The sequence below is a fragment of the Mesoplodon mirus genome (assembly GCF_964341445.2).
Source record: "Mesoplodon mirus genome assembly, chromosome: 11".
NCBI classification, from domain to species: Eukaryota; Metazoa; Chordata; class Mammalia; order Artiodactyla; family Ziphiidae; genus Mesoplodon; species Mesoplodon mirus.
In genome coordinates this window covers 78606598-78631211 of record NC_138987.1, presented here as the reverse complement: position 1 = coordinate 78631211, position 24614 = coordinate 78606598, and the positions used below count along the sequence as shown (strand labels likewise).

The window sequence follows — 24614 nt, the reverse complement described above, 5'->3', positions numbered from 1 at the left end:
AAGGCATTAATTATACTTCCATAAATTTTGACTTATGTGGTCAGATAGAAAGACAGGGCCTGGGCTTCTTCATAAAAAGAGAATGATATAGTTTAACATTTTTGCAACGTTTCCTTTAAAAAGTGAAACTATTCCATATGAAGTCTAGTTTTCCTCGATTTGGTTAGAATTTGGAGGGAACCAATGCAAGTCGGTTATTCCAAACATGTGGGTCCCCACAACCAACTTTCCAACACAGGGTTATACTTAAAAGAATATACCCAGACATCTTTGGTTTCCTAGTAATTCTGTCTGCTTTTATGCTTTCCTAATTTCAGATTCAGTGAGAAGAGTCTCAGGTTTGTCAAATAATACACAATTTGCTCAAAATTATTTGATTTGCTGAAACCAATAACACATTTATTATCCCAATTTTTTCCCTTTAATTTTTTAAACTAAGGCCTTTTCGTTATTTCTCTTGTGTGTTCCCACTGTGTCTTCCACATCTGACACAGTGCTTGACACTCTGTAGGTAATCAACCAAATTTGTTCAATGAACAAGTTTAATGTACTCCAGCTCTTTAAGCCAGTCTTTACTTCTGTTGTATGACCACTCTCACCCTAGGTTCTTACTCAGAAGAGCTTTCCCGTCTGGGTTAGAGTTTCTTCTGAAAGGCCTCTGATTCTACAAATATTTATTAAATATCTTATATGAATCAAGATCCAGTCTAGATTCTGCCGCCATTGAACTTTATTTTGACATGACAGAGTGATTTAAATACCTCCATGCCTTATTCCTAAGAAGGATCTCGTATTACTTTTACTCAGTACTTGCCTCCTGTCACACAAAACAATGCATGAATTCGAATCCACCTTAATACAGTGTGCTTGAAGGTAGATTAATGGTATCAGGTATACGAGGCTTGGAAACTTTCTTTAAAACATAATGAATAGGGCTTCCCTGGTGGCGCAGTGGTTGAGAGTCCGCCTGCCGATGCAAGGGACACGGGTTCGTGCCCCGGTCCGGGAGGATCCCACATGCTGTGGAGTGGCTGGACCCGTAAGCCCTTTCCGCTAAGCCTGCGCATCCGGAGCCTGTGCTCCGCAACAGGAGAGGCCACAACAGTGAGAGGCCCACGTAACACACACACACACCCAAAAAACATAATGAATAAAAATGTTACCAGTTTGCCTTTGATTCCCACTGTGTCCCCAGGAAATATGGTCAAGAGAACATCTGTTCTATTGATATCTATCTATCAAAATTCGTTCATCAGCTTCATTCCTTCCCTTTCACGGTATGGACAGCAACTACCTCTCACTTCCGGTTTCCCTGCCTTCAGAGAGAGACAATTAAGTAGGAAATGCTTTGGAAAGAAGGTTATTTTTAATCCTTTGGCCACATAGAATTGGGACTCAAGAATCAGGATAGAGGATCAGTTTCCTCACATATGACTAAGATCCTTAAGTATTTTCAGACGACTTAAAGGAACATATCAATTGAGGGAAAGGTATCTGAATTAATGGCAGATCCTTGAGGACTTTCTCACAAAGATAATTAAGGTGGCACTCTAAGAAAACAACCAGAGACACACATAAATAATGTGCAAATATATTTATTGAGCATGTTTACTTTTATCGTGAGGAAAAAAATACACTGTATTTTGTAGTGAAAAACCAGAACAATAATCTTTTTCCAAAAGAATTTTCTAAATGCAATTACAATGAAGATGTTTTATTTTTATAGGGGGAGAAAAAGCCCACTTTTTAAGATAGTAAATAAATAAGGCAGTAAAGCAATCACGAATTTCCAAAATCATGTCATCAGATATAAGTTCAGTTTACTTTTAGTTTTGAAACTTTATCAGAATTAAATAGTTTGACTGAAGTGAGAGAGTAGCATTGACATATATACACCACTAAATGTAAAATAGCTAGCTAGTGGGAAGCAGCTGCATAGCACAGGGAGATCAGCTCAGTGCTTTGTGACCACCTAGAGGTATGGGATAGGGAGGGTGTGAGGGAGACACAAGAGGGAGGAGATATGGGGATATATGTATACATATAGCTGATTCATTGTGTTATACAGCAGAAACTAACACAACATTGTAAAGCAATTATACTCCAATAAAGATGTTAAAAAAATAAAAGATAAAAGTAAGACTCAAAGAAAAAAGAGAAAGAAATACGATTCTAAGTCTATAAAATCGTTTTTAAGAAAACTCTCCTAATTTCTTTCACAAAATCTGAGAAGTTTCTAGGAGAATAAGCCAAATTTCCCATGTTGACATGTGAACATGCTAACTGCAGACCCACTTGTGGGTCCCCAGGAATCCCAGGCTGACTGCTTGGTCTCTTATTATGAAAAATGTGCTCATTTAAGTATGAACCAACTAGCTTTCCAGGTAGCAGAAACAATTTTCAGTGTCAAAATTGATATTTATTTTGCTATCTAGAATGGGGCTTTGCCTAAAGACATGATTCTTCCCCACGACAAGAGATAATTAGTTGCAAATAAATCATTCAGTTATGAAGCTCAAAGTGTTGACAGCACTTTGAGGTTCTTCAGTGCTTTAAAGGTGTGTTCCTTTTTACAACAGTCATGCCCATTTATATCCATTTAGGTTCTTAAGTTGGTCATAATCTACTCTGAATAACTCTTTAAGAAAACATCAAGAAGACAATATCCATACCTGAAAAATAAAACCACAAGTAGTTGAATTTCTATTAAGAGTGAGGTAGTTAATTAAGAGTGAGGTCAGAATTAAAAAAAAAAAAATTCATTGAGAGAATACCAGAAATGGTTAGGCATTTCCTCTTAAACTAGAGTAATCAGGTAAGAAAAGGGTTACAATGAGATTGTGCTGGGTTTAGAATGCAGCATCTGAGAAGACCAGGCAAAATTCAAGGCTTCCAGGGAGGGACCATCCTGTATGATGTCACCAGGAAGCAGATTTATAAACAAAGGCAGAGCTTGGCAGGTTGCACTGGATATTTTAAGTCAACTTCTCTGGAAAAATGTGAATTACTCAATAAGCTCTCAGCTGCTCCTGAGATAAGTCAACTTTGAAATACCCTGGAGAGTTTTGGGTAATGAATCATGCAGGGTCACACACAGGGCCCTCAGTTCATAGAACTGATTAGATTTAAGACAGTAGAAGATAGCAACATTTTATGAAATAGTTTATTGGATCGTTTTGCAAGACTATCACTTTTTTGGTAGTTTTTAGAAGACATTAGAGCCCTAAGAGGAAAAATAATGCGTTTAAACAAATTAACTTCCAACCAAATAACACCTGCAAAGAAAAGGCCAACACTCTGACATCACTGGAGTACTAAGAAGCACCCAACAGAAAAGTTACTTTCATTTTATGTAAAAGTTCGTTGTTAATTTTCATAGACTCTTATAAGGAAGAAGAGCATTTTCATGTTTGGTTCAGGCTACCCTGTGTAAAAGCTGCTTGTCCACAACTTCCAAAAAAAGATGAATTTCTGATTGATATTAATGATTCTGTTAAATCTCCATATAAGGCAAAGGCAAATAAAACCAGAAGTTTGTATTTTAAATTCCCAAAGTCAGTTTTGTTCCATTACTACTTTTTACTTTTCCTAAGAAACTAATGATCCCACAAAAAGCAAGAGGCTTTTATAAACTTAAGACAACTTGAGGGACTATTGCCAGGAATTAAAACTTCCCATGATTAACAAACACACACTTTTGAAAGAGTATAACTGATTCTCAGTTTGACAGATACTCAACTCAGATTAGTTGAAGCATGTTAAGCCTCTCCCCTCTGGGCCATTTCCTTCCTTTTAAGAAAAAAAAAAAAACTTTTAAAATTGATTTTGTCCTGGAGATATTCTTTAAGGTCCTAGAAACAGAAACAATTTATTTCTCAATCTCTTGTTTTCTTTTATAATACCATTCACTAGTTAATTCAATCACTGGCATGATTTCACATGTCCAACTTCTTTCCTTCTTTTTAAATTTCTTCCAATCACATCGTCTTTTTCTTAAAAGCTTCACATTGCCTGTACTGATTTCATTCAAAAAAGACACCAAACCACAGGATTCAACATGACTCTTGTCAACTAATTGGCACTCGCCACTGGCACTTGCCAGCTACCTCTACAAGGATTAAATCATGTGCTGCTGCAGCTGCTGATTTTCAACACCTGCCTGAAAGGTGTTCAGGGTGGAGTGCTGAAATGAGGCTCTCTGTGCTCTGGGAAAAACTGGCAGAATAGGTCTTCAGATAGTTAGATATTTTCAGGAGTCGATTTTATGAGCCCAATTCTTGTACCTCCTCATATCTAGAAAAAACACTAAAATCCTTCATGGTGACATCTGTTCCTCATGACCAGCAGTAACCTTCACGAGACCAGCAGAAACCTTCTACAAAAAATATGTGCTTGAAGGGGAGCTTCAAGATGGTGGAAGAGTAAGACATGGAGATCACCTTCCTCCCCACAAATACATCAGAAATACATCTATACGTGGAACAACTCCTACAGAACACCTACTGAGCTCTGGCAGAAGACCTCAGACCTCCCAAAAGGCAAGAAGCTCCCCAAGTACCTGGGTAGGGCAAAAGGAAAAAGAAAAAACAGAGACAAAAGGATAGGGATGGGACCTGCACCAGTGGGAGGGAGCCGTGAAGGAGGAAAGGTTTCCACACACTAGGAAGCCCCTTCGCAGGTGGAGACTGCGAGTGGCGGAGGGGGGAAGCTTCGGAGCCACGGAGGAGAGCACAGCAACAGGTGTGCGGAGGGCAAAGCGGAGAGATTCCTGCACAGAGGATTGTTGCCGACCAGCACTCACCAGCCCAAGAGGCTTGTCTGCTCCCCCACTGGGGCAGGCGCGGGCTGGGAGCTGAGGCTTGGGCTTCGGAGGTCAGATCCCAGGGAAAGGACTGGGGTTGGCGGCATGAACACAGCCTGAAAGGGTTAGTGTGCCACGGCTAGCCAGGAGTCTGGGAAAAGTCTGGAGCTGCCGAAGAGACAAGAGAATTTTTCTTGCCTCTTTGTTTCCTGGTGCGCGAGGAGAGGGAATTAAGAGCGCTGCCTAAAGGAGCTCCAGAGACGGGAGCGAGCCGCAGCTATCAGCACGACCCCAGAGACAGGCATGAGACGCTAAGGCCGCTGCTGCCACCACCAAGAAGCCTGTGGGTGAGCACAGGTCACTGTCCACACCTCCCCTCCCAGGAGCCTGTGCGGCCCGCCACTGCCAAGGTCCCGTGATCCCGGGACACTTCCCCGGGAGAACGCACAGCGCACCTCAGGCTGCTGCAACGTCCCGCCAGCCTCTGCCACCACAGGCTCACCCCAAACACCGTACCCCTCCCTCCCCCCGGCCTGAATAAGCCAGAGCCCCCGAATCAGCTGCTTCTTTAACCCCGTCCTGTCTGAGTGAAGAATAGACACCCTCAGGTGAACTACACACAGAGGTGGGGCTAAATCCAAAGCTGAACCCTGGAAGCTGTGTGAACAAAGAAGAGAAAGGGAAATCTCTCCCAGCAGCCTCAGGAGCAGTGGATTAAATCTCCACAATCAACCTGATATTCCCTTTATCTCTGGAATACCTAAATAGACAATGAATCATCCCAAATTCAGGAGGTGGACGTTGGGAGCAACGATATATATATATTTTTCCCTTTTTCTCTTCTTGTGAGTGTGTATGTGTATGCTTCTGTGTGTGATTTTTTTCTGTATAGCTTTGCTTTTACCATTTGTCCTAGGGTTCTCTCTGTCCGTTTTATTTTTCTTTATTTGTTTTTTTAGTATAGCTTTTAGTGGTTGTTATCATTGGTGGATTTGTTTTTTGGTTTGGTTGCTCTCTTTTTTCTTCTTTTTTTTAATTTACTTAAAAAAACTTTTTTAATAATTATTTTTTTATTTTTTATATTAATAGCTTTATTTTATTTTCTCTTCTTTTTCTTTCTTTGTTTTGTAAGATGTTGGGGGTAGGAGTTTTATTTATTTATTTATTTATTTTTGCTGTGTTGGGTCTTCGTTTCTGTGCAAGGGCTTTCTCTAGTTGTGGCAGGCAGGGGCCACTCTTTATTGCTGTGCATGGGCCTCTCACTATCATGGCCTCTCTTGTTGTGGAGCACAGGCTCAGTAGTTGTGGCTCACAGGTCTAATTGCTCCGTGGCATGTGGGATCCTCCCAGACCAGGGCTCGAACCCATGTCCCCTGCATTAGCAGGCAGATTCTCAACCACTGTGCCACCAGGGAAGCCCCTTTATTTTTTTCTTTTTCTCCCTTTTATTGTGTGCCATGTGGATGACAGGCTGTTGGTGCTCCAGCCAGGCATCAGGGCTGTGCCTCTGAGGTGGGAGAGCCAAGTTCATGACATTGGTCCACATGACCAGTATCATGTCCACAAGAACAGTATTATGTGGTCAAGCTCCACATAATATCAAACGGCAAAAATCTCCCAGAGATCTCCATCTCAATGCCAAGACCCAGCTCCACTCAACAACCAGCAAGCTCCAGTGCTGGACACCCTATGCCAAACAACTAGCAAGACAGGAGCACAATCCCACCCACTAGCAGAGAGGCTGCCTAAAATCATAATAAGGCCACAGATACCCCAAAACACACCACCACACGTGGACCTGCCCACCAGAAAGACAACATCCAGCCTCATCCACCAAAACACAGGCAATAGTCCCCTCCACCAGGAGCCTAAACAACCCACTGAATCAACCATAGCCACTGGGGGCAGACACCAAAAACAATGGGAACTACGAACCTGCAGCCTGCGAAAGGAGACCCCAAACACAGTAAGTTAAGCAAAATGAGAAGACAGAGAAACACACAGCAGGTGAAGGAGCAAGGTAAAAACCCACCAGACCAAACAACTGAAGATGAAATAGTCAGTCTACCGGAAAAAGAATTCAGAATAATGATAGTAAAGATGATCCAAAATCTTGGAAATAGAATGGAGAAAATTCGAGAAACGTTTAACAAGGACCTAGAAGAACTAAAGACCAAAGAAACAGTGATAAACAACACAATAAATGAAATTAAAAATTCTCTAGAAGGGATCAATAGCAGAATAAGTGAGGCAGAAGAATGGATAAGTGAAATGGAAGATAAAATAGTGGAAATAACTACTGCACAGCAGAATAAAGAAAAAATAATGGAAAGAATTGAGGAGAGTCTCAGAGACTTCTGGGACAACATTAAATGCACCAACATTCGAATTATAGGGGTCCCAGAAGAAGAAGAATAAAAACAAAGGGACTGAGAAAATATTTGAATAGATTATAGTTGAAAACTTCCCTAACATGGGAAAGAAAATAGTTAATCAAGTCCAGGAAGCACAGAGAGTCCCATACAGGATAAATCCAAGGAGAATCATGCCAAGACACATATTAATCAAACTAGCAAAATCTAAACACAAAGAAAAAATTTTAAAAGCAGCAAGGGAAAAACAACAAATAACACACAATAGAATCCCCATAAGGTTAAGAGCCGATCTTTCAGCAGAATCTCTCCAAGCTTGAAGGGAGTGGCAGGACATATTTAAAGTGATGAAGGGGAAAAACCTACAACCAAGATTACTCTACCCAGCAAGGATCTCACTCACATTTGACAGAGAAATTTAAACCTTTACAGACAAGCAAAAGCTAAGAGAATTCAGCACCATGAAACCAGCTTTACAACAAACGCTAAAGGAACTTCTATAGGCAGGAATACAAGAGAAGGAAAAGGCCTACAATAACAAAGCCAAAATGATTAAGAAAATGGTAATAGGAACACACATATCGATAATTACCTTAAATGAAAATGGATTAAATGTTCCAACCAAAAGACATAGAATGGCTGAATGGATACAAAAACAAGACCTGTATATATGCTGTCTACAAGAGACCCCCTTCAGACTTAGGGACACATACAGACTGAAAGTGAGGGGATGGAAAAAGATATTCCTTACAAATGGAAATCAAAAGAAAGATGAAGTAGCAATTCTCATATCAGACAAAATAGACTTTAAAACAGACTATTACAAGAGACAAAGAAGGACATTATGTAATGATCAAGGGATTGATCCAAGAAGAAGATAAAACAATTGTAAATTTTTATGCACCCAACATAGGAGCACCTCAATACATAAGGCAAATACTGACAGCAATAAAAGGGGAAATTGACAGTAACACAGTCATAGTAGGGACTTTACCACCCCACTTTCACCAATGGACAGATCACCCAAAATGAAAATAAATAAGGACACACAAGCTTTAAATGATACATTAAACAAGATGGACTTAATTGATATGTATAGGACATTCCATCCAAAACCAACAGAATACACTTTCTTCTCAAGTGCTCATGGAACATTCTCCAGGATAGATCATACCTTGGGTCACAAATCAAACCTTGGTAAATTTAAGAAAATTGAAATCATATCAAGTGTCTTTTCCGATCACAATGCTATAAGACTAGACATCAGTTACAGGAAAAAAATCTGTAAAAAATGCAACACATGGAGGCTAAACAATAAACTGCTTAGTAACCAAGAGATCACTCAAGAAATCAAAGAGGAAATCAAAAAATACCTAGAAACAAATGACAATGAAAACACGATGACCCAAAACCCATGGGATGCAGCAAAAGCAGTTCTAAAATGGAAGTTTATAGCAATACAATCCTACCTTAAGAAACGAGAAACATCTCAAATAAACAATCTAACCTTACACCTAAAGCAATTAGAGAAAGAAGAACAAAAAAACCCCAAAGTTAGCAGAAGGAAAGAAATAATAAATATCACATCAGAAATGAATGAAAAAGAAACGAAGGAAATGATAGCAAAGATCAATAAAACTAAAAGCTGGTTCTTTGAGAAGATAAACAAAATCGATAAACCATTAGCCAGACTCATCAAGAAAAAAAGGAGAAGACTCAAATCAATAGAACTGGAAATGAAAAAGGAGAAGTAACAACCGATACTGCAGAAATACAAAGGATCATGAGAGATTACTACAAGCAACTCTATGCCAATAAAATGGACAACCTGAAAGAAATGGACAAATTCTTAGAAATGCACAACCTTCTGAGACTGAACCAGGAAGAAATAGAAAATATGAACAGACCAATCACAAGCACTGAAATTGTAGCTGTGATTTAAAATCTTCCAACAAACAAAAGCCCAGGACCAGGTGGCTTCACAGGCTAATTCTCTCAAACATTTAGAGAAGAGTTAACACCTATCCTTCTCAAACTCTTCCAAAATATAGCAGAGGGAAGAACACTTCCAAACTCAGTCTATGAGGCCACCATCACCCTGATACCAAAACTAGAGAAAGATGTCACAAAGAAAGAAAACTACAGGCCAATATTACTGATGAACATAGATGCAAAAATCATCAACAAAATACTGGTAAACAGAATCCAACAGCACATTAAAAGGATCATACACCATGATCAAGTGGGGTTTATGCCAGGACTGCAAGGATTCTTCAATATAAGCAAATCAATCAATGTGATACACCATATTAACAAATTGAAGAAGAAAAATCATATGTCATCTCAATAGAATCAGAGAAAGCTTTTGACAAAATTAAACACCCATTTATGATAAAAACCCTCCAGAAAGTAGACATAGAAGGAACTCACCTCAACATAATAAAGGCCATATATGACAAACCCACAACCAACACTGTCCTCAATTCCTAAGATCAGGAACAAGTGAAGCTTGTCCACTCTCACCAGTATTATTCAACATAGTTTTGGAAGTTTTAGCCACAGCATTCAGAGAAGAAAAAGAAATAAAAGGAATCCAAATCGTAAAAGAAGTAAAGCTGTCACTGTTTGCAGATGACATGATACTATACATAGAGAATCCTGAAGATGCTACCAGAAAACTACTAGAGCTAATCAATGAATTTGGTAAAGTAGCAGGATACAAAGTTAATGCACAGAAATCTCTTGCATTCCTATGCACTAATGATGAAAAATCTGAAAGAGAAATTAAGAAAACACTCCCATTTAGCATTGCAACAGAAAGAATAATATATCTAGGAATAAACCTACCTAAGGAGACAAAAGACCTGTATGCAGAAAATTATAAGACATTGATGAAAGAAATTAAAGATGATACAAATAGATGGAGAGATATACCATGTTCTTGGATTGGAAGAATCAACATTGTGAAAATGACTCTACTACCCAAAGCAATCTACAGATTCAATGCAATCCCTATCAAACTATCACTGGCATTTTTCACAGAACTAGAACAAAAAATCTCACAATTTGTATGGAAACCTAAAAGACCCAGAATAGCCAAAGCAATCTTGAGAAAGAAAAATGGAGCTTGAGCAATCAGGCTCCCTGGCTTCAGACTATACTACAAACCTACAGTAATCAAGACAGTATGGTACTGGCACAAAAACAGAAATACAGATCAATGGAACAGGATAGAAAGCCCAGAGATAAACCCACAGACATATGGTCACCTTATCTTTGATAAAGGAGGCAAGAATATACAATGGAGAAAAGAAAGCCTCTTCACTACATGTTGCTGGGAAAACTGGACAGCTACATGTAAAATAATGAAATTAGAACACTCCCTAACACCATACACAAAAATAAATTCAAAATGGATTAAAGACCTAAGTGTAAGGCCAGACACTATCAAACTCTTAGAGGGAAACATAGGCAGAACACTCTATGACATAAATCACAGCAAGATCCTTTTTGACCCACCTCCTAGAGAAATGGAAATAAAAACAAAATTAAACAAATGGGACCTAATGAAACTTCAAAGCTTTTGCACAGCAAAGGAAACCATAAACAATACTAAAGGACAGCCCTCAGATTGGGAGAAAATATTTGCAAATGAAGCAACTGACAAGGGATTAATCTCCAAAATTTACAAGCAGCTCATGCAGCTCATATCAGGAGAACAAACGGCCCAATCCAAAAATGGGCAGAAGACCTGGGTGGACATTTCTCCAAAGAAGATATACCGATTGCCAACAAACACATGAAAGAATGCTCAACATCATTGATCATTAGAGAATTGCAAATCAAAACTACAATGACATATCATCTCAGACTGGTCAGAATGGCCATCATCAAAAAATCTACAAACAGTAAATCCTGCAGAGGGTGTGGAGAAAGGGGATCCCTCTTGCACTGTTGGTGAGAAAGTAAATTGATGCAGCCACTGGGGAAAACCGTATGGAGTTTTCTTGAAAATGTACAAATGGAACTACCATGCAACCCAGCAATCCCACTGCCGAGCATATACCCTGACAAAACCATAATTCAAAAGGAGTCATGTACCACAGTGTTCATTGCAGCTCTATTTACAATAGCTAGGACATGGAAGCTATTGTGTCTATCGACAGATGAATGGATAAAGAAGATGTGGCACATATATACAATGCAATATTACTCAGCCATAAAAAGAAACGAAATTGAGTTTTTTTATGATGAGGTGGATGGACCTGGAGTCTGTCATACAGAGTGAAGTAAGTCAGAGAGAGAAAGATAAATACCGTATGCTGACACATATATATGGAATCTAAAAAACAAATAAAAAATGGTCATGAAGAAGCTAGGGGCAAGACGGGTATAAAGATGCAGACCTACTAGAGGTGGACTTGAGGATATGGAGAGGGGGAAGGGTAAGCTGGGACAGAGTGAGAGAGTGGCATGGACATATATACACTACCAAATGTAAAATAGGTAGCTATTGGGAAGCAGCCGCATAGCACAGGAAGATCAGCTTAGTGCTTTGTGACCACCTAGAGGGGTGGGATAGGGACGGTGGGAGGGAGGGAGACACAAGAGGGAAGAGATATGGGAACATATGTATATTTATAACTGATTCACTTTGTTATAGAGCAGAAACTAACACACCATTTTAAAGCAATTATACTCCAATAAAGATGTTAAAAATATATATATGTGCTTGATTGCATGTACTCCCCCTTCACCAAAATCACATATATACTGAACTTCCCCCCCACCACCTCTTTGTAGCAGTTTCTCAGAACTATCTGAGGTGCTGTCTACTGGGCTGCAGTCCTCATTTTGCCCCCAAATAATACTTAACTCGCAGCTCTCACTTTGTACATTTTTTTTTAAGTCGACGCTCTGGAATATATTCGGTTTTCAGAGGTATCAGGATCACATGGTATAATTAGAAACCTTGGGATGATGCACAAATACACACACATACACACATAGCTGTCTGATTAGCAGCTTTTGAAAATGGAGTATTTCTGTGGAAGCAGAAAGGAAGTTTTCTTATTATTAGAAACATACTAAATGGTAGCCACTATGCTAGGCATCTGACTTTTATTACCCTATTTAATCCTTAATAAGGTAGCCTTATTGCTACCTCACAGATGAGAAATTACTCCAAGAAAGTTGTCACCTATCCAAGGAAGTACCAAGGTAGTGAAAAAGCAGACTGTAAATGCAGTTCTCTTATCTCCAATGCCCATGTTTTCCCCACTGAATTGCATTGCTACCCCTAGGAAATTGCTTCCTTTAACCAGGTACTTATTCTCAAAGAACTCTGTGAAACAGGCCTTTGGCATGAGAACAGAGCATTAACAGGATGATGAACTGTGTCACCTCTAGCACTTTTTATAGATTCTTATGTAAGGTGAACTATAATTTTGTTAAATGCAAAATTGTTTTCAAGAATAGCAAAATATGTATGGTATACAGGAAAGTTGTTAATAGAGTAATTCCTAAGGGTTCTCATCACAAGGAGAACATTTTTTCCTTTTTTTCATTCTTTAATTTTTATTGTATCTATATGAGAAGATATATGTTAGCTGAACCTATTGTGGTAATCATTTCACAATATATGTAAATCAAACCATCATGCTGTACCTCTTAAGCTTATACAGTAATGTATTCCAATTATTTCTCAATAAAACTGGGGGGAAAAAAAGAAAAGTAGGAAAAAAAAGAATATATGCTGAATTATTAGTTCTCTGAGATCACAGAATGAGACAGTCCTTTGATTGACATTTTAGATAAATATGCAGATGAAGACACGGAGGCCCCATGAGGTAACTTACCCCAGTCACACAGTTAATAAATGGCAGAACTAGGCTTCAAGCCCTGGTCTTCCTGGCTCCAAAGAGCCTGGGATCTTTCTAATACATCAATGGTTCACACCTTCAGTGTGTATAAGACTCATTATAGAGCTTGTACAAACTCCAGGCGCCCTAGCTTCAACTCAGAACTCAGTCAGAATCTCTAGGGTTAGTACATCTGGGTTTTTTGGGTTTTTTGTCTTTTTAAACAACTTCTCAAGCAACCCTACTGTATGCAAAAATTTGACAACCTAGTACTACACCAGACTGCCTTATGGTCCTATAGAGTGGTCCTCACTAAAGCAGTAAAAACTTCTAGGTTAATCCTTCATATCTTACGGAAGTTAGTAGTGAACTAGCAAAATCCTAACGTTTTGTGAATTTTGTGAATCTTTACATTAGGTATGATGGCTTTTTGCCTTAAGTTACATGCACTTATTTGTATTTAATTGTTCTCAACTTAGATTATATATAGCCTTTCTTAATGTCTTTCTTGTTCAAGAGCTAACTTGCAAAATTCATTGATTTGCTTTTACTCAGCACTCTAAAATTTCTATGATAAATGTTACAGGCTCTCTTTTTCATTGGGATGCCAGATATTCCATAGAGATTGCACTTTAGTTTAAGGGACCTAACTTTTTTTTTCACAAAATAAAAATACTAAGCAAATTTTGCTGGGTTATTGTGACTAAATAATATAATTATATTTGAAGAGAGGGAATCAGTAAACTGAATAAAGATCAGACTCTCATGATTAGAAAGGAATGATTACATTTAATAGTCTTCAGGAGGTAGTGACTCCTAGATGCCTCCCAAGTTAGGTCATGTGGATAACAAATTGACCATAGAAGTCCAAGTGCAGGGCCTGTACATTGTTTCAAAAGCATTATATAAATGTCATGCCCTCCACTCCTTGCCCAATTCCTGCTTCTAATAAAGATGCAGTCTTAGTCTCTGGCCACAGAAGAAATACCTAAGGAGTTTATTGAATCCAAAAAGTTCTTTTTCTGTCAATTTTCTTACTTAAGATTTTCAAAGTTTCTCTCTTGCCTCTGAGCTATAAGTAACTATTGCCATAATAGTCTCTCATGTTTAAAAAATAAATTGAAAGAAATACTTGCCTGTATAATGTCAAATCAATGGGACACTCCTAAAGTTTGCAAGAAAAATGTATTGCTTTTTTATCAGTTTGAAATGCTTAGCTCACCTCACAGCTGTTATCTTTCAGTGACCACAGAAATGTGTCTTCCTCCTGTCAAGAACATGGTTTCCTAAAATGGAAAAGCAGCAGTCTTGGGTGTTCAAAAATAGCAAGTAGTTATTCAATGCTTTACCATCTCAGTCCTATGCCATTAAATAATATATGAGAAGAAGATGATAAACTCTTAGAATCTAAAATAATTATACTAAGTTCTTTATTGGTGGGCCTTCACTGAAATTTTATTTTTTCTTAACTCATTTTTATTCCACATATTTTTTCTTGCCTTTAATAAATGTCTTATCACAAAAAAAAAGGAAAAAAACTTTCAGAAGGGCTGGTATCTATTGAGGATCCATTTACATCATTTCATCTGTCATTTAGTCTTGTCATTATTACAAAAGAAAAGGGTCTGCTCTGAGCCTTTCCATGCCCCCCCCACCTTGGCAGTTAATACAGAGGACCCCCTGAATTGGAAGTAGTTACCTGCTGTCTTTCATTCCACCAACACAAAAGAGCTGGTAGCCAATTTCAGGAATCAAGCTCCCATTTATGGTTCTATTACTATTCTTACAGTAATTCATTTCAATTTAACAAGCAAAATTTGAGTCATTTCACTGAACTGGGCACTGTCAAGCTTAAAGAGATATAAGAGAATCAAGGAGTTAACAAGCCAGAGGGTGAAATTTAAGCCCAGAATTTAAAAATGGACATGAATTTTTGGAGTCACTGTTTCTCTAAGTATGGACCTGGACCATCAGACCTATCTGTAGAGATGGTTGAGAAACACAACTCTTGGGTTACATATCAAACCTACTGAGTTAAGATCTCTGAGGGTGGAGTAAGGACATCATTTTTAATCGGTCCCTAGATTTTTCTTATGCCAACACAGTTTGAAAACCACTGATGTCTTGTAATTGCCCTGGGCAGTTAAAAAGGGAGATGAGTCATACACAATTGTTCATCAGTTATTTAACAATCCAACTAGAGAAGTTTCTCATCTTGGGTTCAGTTAAAATCAACTATGAAACTATGTGAAATGCAAACTCCTGGGCATGCTCCAGTGATTTCTTACTTGGTGATTCTGGAATAGGGTCCAGGAATATACATTTTTTAAGATGCATACTAGTGATTTATCTTTTATTTATTTATTTATTTATTTATTTATTTATTTATTTATTTATGGCTACTTTGGGTCTTCTTGCATACTAGTGATTTCAATGCAGTTCACTTGGAGGATAACACTTTGAAAGGCACTGACCTGTTACATGGCAGTTGGCTGTAATCTCTAGCACTCTATTTAGGATGTACCAACACTTAAGGAGAATTATTTTGTTAGAAGCTACAGCTGTATGCTGAGACTCCAGACAAAGCAAGTCATGTTATTAGGCCTGGCTAATATAGTAAAATGGGACCCTAATTTAGCACTGTGGTTTGAGTTGATGCAGCCAATTCATTGATTTATTTCAGCTGATTGTAATCAATACCAACTAGATCAGAAAACTTAAACTTCTTTTTTTTTTTTTTTGCGGTACGCGGGCCTCTCACTGTCGTGGCCTCTTCCGTTGCGGAGCATGGGCTCTGGACGCGCAGGCTCAGCGCCCATGGCTCACGGGCCCAGCGGCGCCATGGCATGTGGGATCTTCCCGGACCAGGGCACGAACCTGTGTCCCCTGCATCGGCAGGCGGACTCTCAACCACTGCGCCACCAGGGAAGCCCTTAAACTTCTTTTTAAATTACACTATGTTCACTCAGATATCCCCTCTCATTTGAAAATATAAATCCATAAATAGGATGTAGATTGGGACATTATTTCCCAAAATAGTAATTATCTCCTAAAATAGTAATGCTGTAAATGTATCTTGGTGCTGTTCAACATTGCACAGGTGGTCTGAAAGTACGATAGAGTATAACAATATCCTCTGCCTTTTAAAGTCATAAAAACCAAAGGCAACAGAAAATCTATGGCAGCTTACATCATCTGTGAGCAGCCCCATTGCCAGAAGCGTGGGCACACGTCATTTTCCACATCTTGCTCTCAAGCAGCCAGAAGTCATCACAGGCCAAAGTCAGACTCCACAGAACCTTAAATAGAGTTCTTGTGAATAAAATCTATCATGACTCAAAAAAGAGCCTTCTACAAATGCAGTTATTAAAAAGGGGAGTAATTGTACAAATGTTACATAAATTTATCCAAAAATATCCTACCTGTGTTTGTTGTACAATTAACACAAACTACAAAGGAAAACATTTGACTGGGAAAGCAAATACTAGCATGCTTATGATCCATTATGCCTGGAGGGCTATTAAATATCTTTCTGAAAGAACCAGAATGACCGTTTTTGAGAATGTCCCTCAGATACTTTTCAATCCCAGATGTCAAAAAAGCATTGAGGGGCATCCCTGGTGGCGCAGTGGTTGAGAGTCCGCCTGACAATGCAGGGGATGAGGGTTCGTGCCCCGGCCCGGGAAGATCCCACATGCCATGGAGCGGCTGGGCCCGTGAGCCATGGCCGCTGAGCCTGCGTGTCCGGAGCCTGTGCTCCGCAATGGGAGAGGCCACAACAGTGAGAGGCCCAAGTACCGCAAAAAAAAAAAAAAAAAAGCATTGAGGATTGACCTAATTTCTGAATTATTTTCAGAATTATAGTAACACTTACTAAAAAGGCCAACCTTATAGTGCAGGAAAATCGTAGCTGCAAGACAGAAGTATATTATCTTGCCAGGTCAGTACATGGATTTTATTCCCTTCCCTAGTTGGCTTCATTAAATTTCCATGTTCCTCTGAACATGGTCTTGCATGATACAAATGAGACATGATTTCTATGAATACCTGAGATCAACTTCTTATTACCGAACAGAAAAGCCTTGGGTAGCTCTCTAATGGGGAGGAGAAGCCTTCTGCTAAGGATCAAGCAACAGATGAAAACATTCTTTTGGGGTTAAAAGGGAGAAAAGGATTTTTCGTCTCTATAGATTGTTCGTCTACTATATTACTATTAAAAACGTAGACTAATTTTCTCTGCTCTTAACCTTTCTAAACATTTAACCTTACTTTTCTCGTCCTCACTGTTAACATACCATACCAATACTACAATAAAATTTTATTTTATCAAAGTAGGTTGGAGCCAATATCATTTCATTAAAATTGTTATTTTCTGAGAAAATGGAAAATACAAATTTAATCTAAGAACTTCTGTGTGGAGGGGAAAGTAGAGACTGTTTCATCTGAGTAATTGTAATAAAAGCTAAAACTGCCAGTGCTCTTTCCTTTTCCCTGTAAAAATAAATTAGAACATTAAAAAATCAATTAAAATCTTATAAAAAGTACATAAGCTCATGTAATCCTCTTACTAGACAATAACTGCCATTTATATCAGAATGAGATTATATAAAAATTTTTTTTTTACCCATTACAAGTTTTCTTAATTTGTTTTTTTCTAATTATCTTTGTGCTTCTAAGACATCTTGTTAATCTGGTACAATTAACCAAGTTGTTTTGAACCTGTGCTCATGAGACCTTAAAGGCTGGTGATTTTGCTGGTAATTTGTCAAGGCTCTGTAAAGGCTGGTAATTTTGCACTGAAAACAATATTTCCCAGGCAGAAATGGTAACAATCATCATGTATAAACCTGAAGCTTCCCTGGAAAGGAAGAGAGGATGGCACAGGATATGGATGACTTACTACCCCTCTTTCACCCTGCAGGAAAAGTTCAAAATACACTCCTTACTGGTTATTGGAACTGACTTTTTCAAATTTTATCAAATTAAGAGGAGCAGGAATTATACTAAACTGACCTTGAACTGCATGCAATACAGCAAATGGTTCAGTCCTATTATTACAAGTAAAACCAGTTTTTGAGAATTATAATGAAACAAGTCAGTGAAAACAAGAACAGTGTGATGGTGATGATGATCTTTGATGATTTATATTTATGTTTTAGCTGTTTGAAAAAGTCAAAGAAGTTTGTCCAAATGTGCATGAGAAGATCCGAGCTATTTCTGCAGATCTCAATCAGAATGACTTTGCCATCAGCACGCAGGACATGCAGGAGCTTCTTTCCTACACAAACATCATCTTCCACTGTGCGGCTACTGTGCGCTTTGATGACCACCTGAGGTACATCCCCATTCCCCTCTCATGACTTGTATTATACATGTGTGTGCACGCACGCGTGTGTGTGTAAGTTTCTCTATGATTTCCATTTTATTTTATTTTTTTTAATATTTATTTATTTTATTTATTTTATTCTTGGCTGCGTCGGGTCTTAGTTGCAGCTCACGGGCTCTTTGTTGTGGCACGAGGGCTTCTCTCTAGTTGTGGTGTATGGGATTTCTCTTCTCTAGTTGTGGCATGCGGGTTTTCTCTCTAGTTGTGGCACACGGGCTCCAGAATGCATGGGCTCAGAAGCTGTGGCACACGGGCTTAGTTGCCCGGCAACATGTGGGATCTTAGTTCCCAGACCAGGGATCGAACCCATGTCCCCTGAATTGGAAGGCAGATTCTTTACCACTGGACCACCAGGGAAGTCCCTATGATTTCTTTTTTAAAAAAAAAAAAAAAAAAAAAGAGAGAGATTCTCAATGAAAAAAAAAAAAACACAAAGGAGTAAAACTTCTCTAAAATCTTACCATCCAGAGTTAACCATTTAATATTGTGAAGACCATCCAATTCAGCTTCTTTTTTAAAAAAATATATTTATTTATTTATTTTTGGCTGTGTTGGGTCTTTGTTGCTGCACACAGGCTTTCTCTAGTTGTGGCGAGCAGGGGCTACTCTTTGTTGCGACGAGCGGGCTTCTCATTGTGGTGGCTTCTCTTGTTGCGGAGCACGGGCTCTAGGTGCACGGGCTTCAGTAGTTGTGGCTTGCGGGCTTTAGAGCACAGGCTCAGTAGTTGTGGCACACGGGCTTAGTTGCTCTGTGGCATGTAGGATCTTCCCGGACCAGAGATCAAACCCTTGTCCCCTGCATGGCAGGCAGATTCTTAACCACTGCACCACCAGGGAAGTCCCTCAGCTTTTCTTTATGCATCCATAATAGAATAGATTTATGTTCAATTTCACCAAAAAAAAAATGGCATCACATTGAGAATGATGTTTTTTGCAACCTGTTCAATTTTATTTTTAGATATCTTTCATTGTCAATTGATATTCTATTATACCTTGTAATGACTACATGACATTCCATTGTACATGTATATAATATACTCAACCAGTTCTGTATTGGTGGATGTTTTTTAGAGTGTTCTAGCTTTTCACTATTACAAACAGCTCTGCAGTGAACATCTGTGTCGAATACATTTTTTTCCCTTTGGGTAAATTCCCAGAAGTAGAATTGTTAGACACATACTAGATGTGTCCAGGTTATGAACAGTTTATATTTTGACATATAATGCTAAGTTACTTTCCAAAAAGGAGGTATTAATTTACGCTGTTCTTGTGCATATGAATGCTCATTTCTAACACCCACAACAGTACCATATTATAATTCTTTAATTCATTTTATCATTGTCAATATTATAATGCAAATAGCATTGCATATTTTGATTTCTGTTTCTTTGATAACCAGAAAGGTTGAAGATGTTTACATGCCGATTGGTGTTTTATTCTTTTGTGAAATGCCTGTTTATGTTCTGCACCTATTTTTCTCTTGAAACATTTTTTTGTCAGTTTTAGAACTTCTTGGAAGATTTAGCATATTAACACTTTGTGTTTTATAAGGCTCAAAATATTTTAACAGTTTATCATTTGTCCTCAGCTCTATTTTATTATTTACACAGTTTTTCATAATTTCTTCCAGTATTTTTTATTGTTTTATTTTTACACGTAAATCTTTGAGCCATTTAAAATTTATTTAGCTATAAAGAATAATATTCAGTAAAATTCCATAAAAATAAGAGCGATGTAGGTGTGAATGTACAATACTTTTTTAGATGGTTATTTTTTAAACAGCATTTATTAAATGATTTCTTTTCACTTTTTGTTTGAAAGGAAACTCTCATAGTATATTAAATTCCTATTTCTGAACTCTTATTCCATTAATTAGGCTTTCTCTTCTAGTACCACAGTGTTATAATGACTACAATTCTTATTTTATTAAGCAACTATACACACATTTTTCTCTTTTTATAGAATTCTCCTGACTATTCTCACCTATTGATTAAACTTAGAATAAGTTTGCTAAGTTTTTTCAAGGGTTGGGAGTTTGACTGAGATTACCTTGAGTATGCAGATTGATTTAGAAAAACAACATATTTAAAACATTGACTCTTCCTATCCAAGAACAATATATGTCTCTGTTTATCCAGTTTTTCTGTTATGACCCTTAATGAAATTTTATCATTTTCTTCATATAAAGCCTATTCATTTTTTATTAATTTGATATATGTTTTAAAAGTTCTTTTTTGAATATGTGCCTTCCTTCCATTATAGTCTCTACTTTTTGTTTCTATATAGGAAAACTAGTGATTTTTTTGTGTGCGTGTGCTAGGAAATTTCACATATTTATTTCTTCAATTTTCTTTTTTTTTCTTGTTTTTTTATTATTTTATTTTTTTTCTTTGTTTCTGCTTTATAACAAAGTGAATCAGTCATACATATACATCTGTTCCCACATCCCTTCCCTCATGCATCTCCCTCCCTCCCACCCTCCCCATCCCACCCCTCCAGGCGGTCACAAAGCACCGAGCTGATCTCCCTGTGCTCTGCGGCTGCTTCCCACTATCTATCTACCTTACGTTTGGTAGTGTATATATGTCCATGCCTCTCTTTCGCTTTGTCACAGCTTACCCTTCCCCCTCCCCATATCCTCAAGTCCATTCTCAAGTAGGTCTGTGTCTTTATTCCCGTTTTACCCCTAGGTTCTTCATGACATTTTTTTTTAATTCCATATATATGTGTTAGCATACGGTATTTGTCTTTCTCTTTCTGAATTACTTCACTCTGTATGACAGACTCTAGGTCTATCCACCTCATTACAAATAGCTCAGTTTCGTTTCTTTTTATGGCTGAGTAATATTCCACTGTATGTATGTGCCACATCTTCTTTATCCATTCATCCGATGATGGACACTTAGGTTGTTTCCAGCTCCGGGCTATTGTGAATAGAGCTTCAATGAACATTTTGGTACATGTCTCTTTTTGAATTATGGTTTTCTCAGGGTATATGCCTAGTAGTGGGATTGCTGGGTCATATGGTAGTTCTATTTTTAGTTTTTTAAGGAACCTCCATACTGTTCTCCATAGCGGCTGTACCAATTCACATTCCCACCAGCAGTGCAAGAGTGTTCCCTTTTCTCCACACCCTCTCCAGCATTTATTGTTTCTAGATTGTTTGATGATGGCCATTCTGACTGGTGTGAGATGATATCTCATTGTAGTTTTGATTTGCATTTCTCTAATGATTAATGATGTTGAGCATTCTTTCATGTGTTTGTTGGCAGTCTGTATATCTTCTGTGGAGAAATGCCTATTTAAGTCTTCTGCCCATTTTTGGATTGGGTTGTTTGTTTTTTGCTATTGAGCTGCATGAGCTGCTTATAAATTTTGGAGATTAATCCTTTGTCAGTTGCTTCATTTGCAAATATTTTCTCCCATTCTGAGGGTTGTCTTTTGGTCTTGTTTATGGTTTCCTTTGCTGTGCAAAAGCTTTGAAGTTTCATTAGGTCCCATTTGTTTATCTTTGTTTTTATTTCCATTTCTCTAGGAGGTGGGTCCAAAAGGATCTTGCTGTGATTTATGTCATAGAGTGTTCTGCCTATGCTTTCCTCTAAGAGTTTGATAGTTTCTGGCCTTATATTTAGGTCTTTAATCCATTTTGAGCTTATTTTTGTGTATGGTGTTAGGGAATTATCTAATCTCATACTTTTACATGTCCCTGTCCAGTTTTCCCAGCACCACTTATTGAAGAAGCTGTCCTTTCTCCACTGTACATTCCTTCCTCCTTTATCAAAGATAAGTTGACCATATGTGCGTGGGTTTATCTCTGAGCTTTCTATCCTGTTCCATTGATCTATCTTTCTGTTTTTGTGCCAGTACCATACTGTCTTGATTACTGTAGCTTTGTAGTATAGCCTGAAGTCAGGGAGCCTGATTCCTCCAGCGCCGTTTTTCGTTCTCAAGATTGCTTTGGCTATTCGGGGTCTTTTGTTTCTCCAAACAAATTTTGAAATTTTTTGTTCTAGTTCTGTGAAAAATGCCAGTGGTAGTTTGATAGGGATTGCATTGAATCTGTAGATTGCTTTGGGTAGTAGAGTCATTTTCACAATATTGATTCTTCCAATCCAGGAACATGGTATATCTCTCCATCTATTTGTATCATCTTTAATTTCTTTCATCAGTGTCTTATAATTTTCTGCATACAGGTCTTTTGTCTCCTTAGGTAGGTTTATTCCTAGATATTTTATTCTTTTTGTTGCAATGGTAAATGGGAGTGTTTTCTTGATTTCATTTTCAGATTTTTCATCATTAGTGTACAGGAATGCCAGACATTTCTGTGCATTAATTTTGTATCCTGCTACTTTACCAAATTCATTGATTAGCTCTAGTAGTTTTCTGGTAGCATCTTTAGGATTCTCTATGTATAGTATCATGTCATCTGCAAACAGTGACAGCTTTACTTCTTCTTTTCCAATTTGGATTCCTTTTATTTCCTTTTCTTCTCTGATTGCTGTGGCTAAAACTGCCAAAACTAAGGTGAATAAGAGTGGTGAGAGTGGGCAGCCTTGTCTTGTTCCTGATCTTAGTGGAAATGGTTTCAGTTTTTCACCATTGAGGACAATGTTTGCTGTGGGTTTGTCATATATGGCCTTTATTATGTTGAGGAAAGTTCCCTCTATGCCTACTTTCTGCAGGGTTTTTATCATAAATGGGGGTTGAATTTTGTCGAAAGCTTTCTCTGCATCTATTGAGATGATCATATGGTTTTTCTCCTTCAACTTGTTAATATGGTGTATCACATTGATTGATTTGCGTATATTGAAGAATCCTTGCATTCCTGGAATAAACCCCACTTGATCATGATGTATGATCGTTTTAATGTGCTGTTGGATTCTGTTTGCTAGTATTTTGTTGAGGATTTTTGCATCTATGTTCATCAGTGATATTGTAGTATTCTTTCTTTGTGACATCCTTGCCTGGTTTTGGTATCAAGGTGATGGTGGCCTCATAGAATGAGTTTGGGAGTGTTCCTTCCTCTGAAATTGTTTGGAAGAGTTTGAGAAGGATGGGTGTTAGCTTTTCTCTAAATGTTTCATAGAATTCGCCTGTGAAGCCATCTGGTCCTGGGCTTTTGTTTGTTGGAAGATTTTTAATCACAGTTTCAATTTCAGTGCTTGTGATTGGTCTATTCATATTTTCTATTTCTTCCTGATTCAGTCTTGGCAGGTTGTGCATTTCTAAGAACTTGTCCATTTCTTCCAGGTTGTCCATTTTATTGGCATAGAGTTGCTTGTAGTAATCTCTCATGATCTTTTGTATTTCTGCAGTGTCAGTTGTTACTTCTCCTTTTTCATTTCTAATTCTATTGATTTGAGTCTTCTCCCTTTTTTTCTTGATGAGTCTGGCTAATGGTTTGTCTATTTATCTTCTCAAAGAACCAGCTTTTAGTTTTATTGATCTTTGCTATCATTTCCTTCATTTCTTTTTCATTTATTTCTGATCTGATCTTTATGATTTCTTTCCTTCTGCTAGCTTTGGGGTTTTTTTATTCTTCTTTCAATAATTGCTTTAGGTTCAGGGTCAGGTTGTTTGCTCGAGATGTTTCCTGTTTCTTAAGGTGGGATTATATTGCTATAAACTTCCCCCTTAGAACTGCTTTTGCTGCGTCCCATAGGTTTTGGGTCGTCGTGTCTCCATTGTCATTTGTTTCTAAGTATTTTTTAATTTCCTCTTTGATTTCTTCAGTGATCACTTCGTTATTGAGTAGTGTATTGTTTAGCTTCCATGTGTTTGTATTTTTTACAGATCTTTTCCTGTAATTGATGTCTAGTCTCATAGCATTGTGGTCAGAAAAGATACTTGATACAATTTCAATTTTCTTAAATTTACCAAGGCTTGATTTGTGACCCAAGATATGATCTATCCTGGAGAATGTTCCATGAGCACTTGAGAAAAATGTGTATTCTGTTGTTTTTGGATGGAATGTCCTATAAATATCAATTAAGTCCATCTTGTTTAATGTATCATTTAAAGCTTGTGTTTCCTTATTTATTTTCATTTTGGATGATCTGTCCATTGGTGAAAGTGGGGTGTTAAAGTCCCCTACTATGATTGTGTTACTGTCGATTTCCCCTTTTATGGCTGTTAGTATTTGCCTTATGTATTGAGGTGCTCCTATGTTGGGTGCATAAATATTTACAATTGTT

The 24614-nt window shown here is 37.9% G+C and overlaps 1 protein-coding gene across 4 annotated transcripts in view; it reads left to right on the top strand.

The window, feature by feature from the left end:
* FAR2 (fatty acyl-CoA reductase 2) overlaps positions 1–24614 on the top strand; it is a 154182-nt gene that overhangs the window by 98529 nt on the left and 31039 nt on the right. For all 4 annotated transcript variants that reach the window (XM_082636482.1, XM_082636481.1, XM_082636480.1 and 1 more), the window contains exon 3: positions 18194–18369. In XM_082636482.1, the coding sequence (XP_082492608.1) occupies positions 18194–18369 (176 nt within the window). The remainder of the gene's footprint in view (positions 1–18193; positions 18370–24614) is intronic.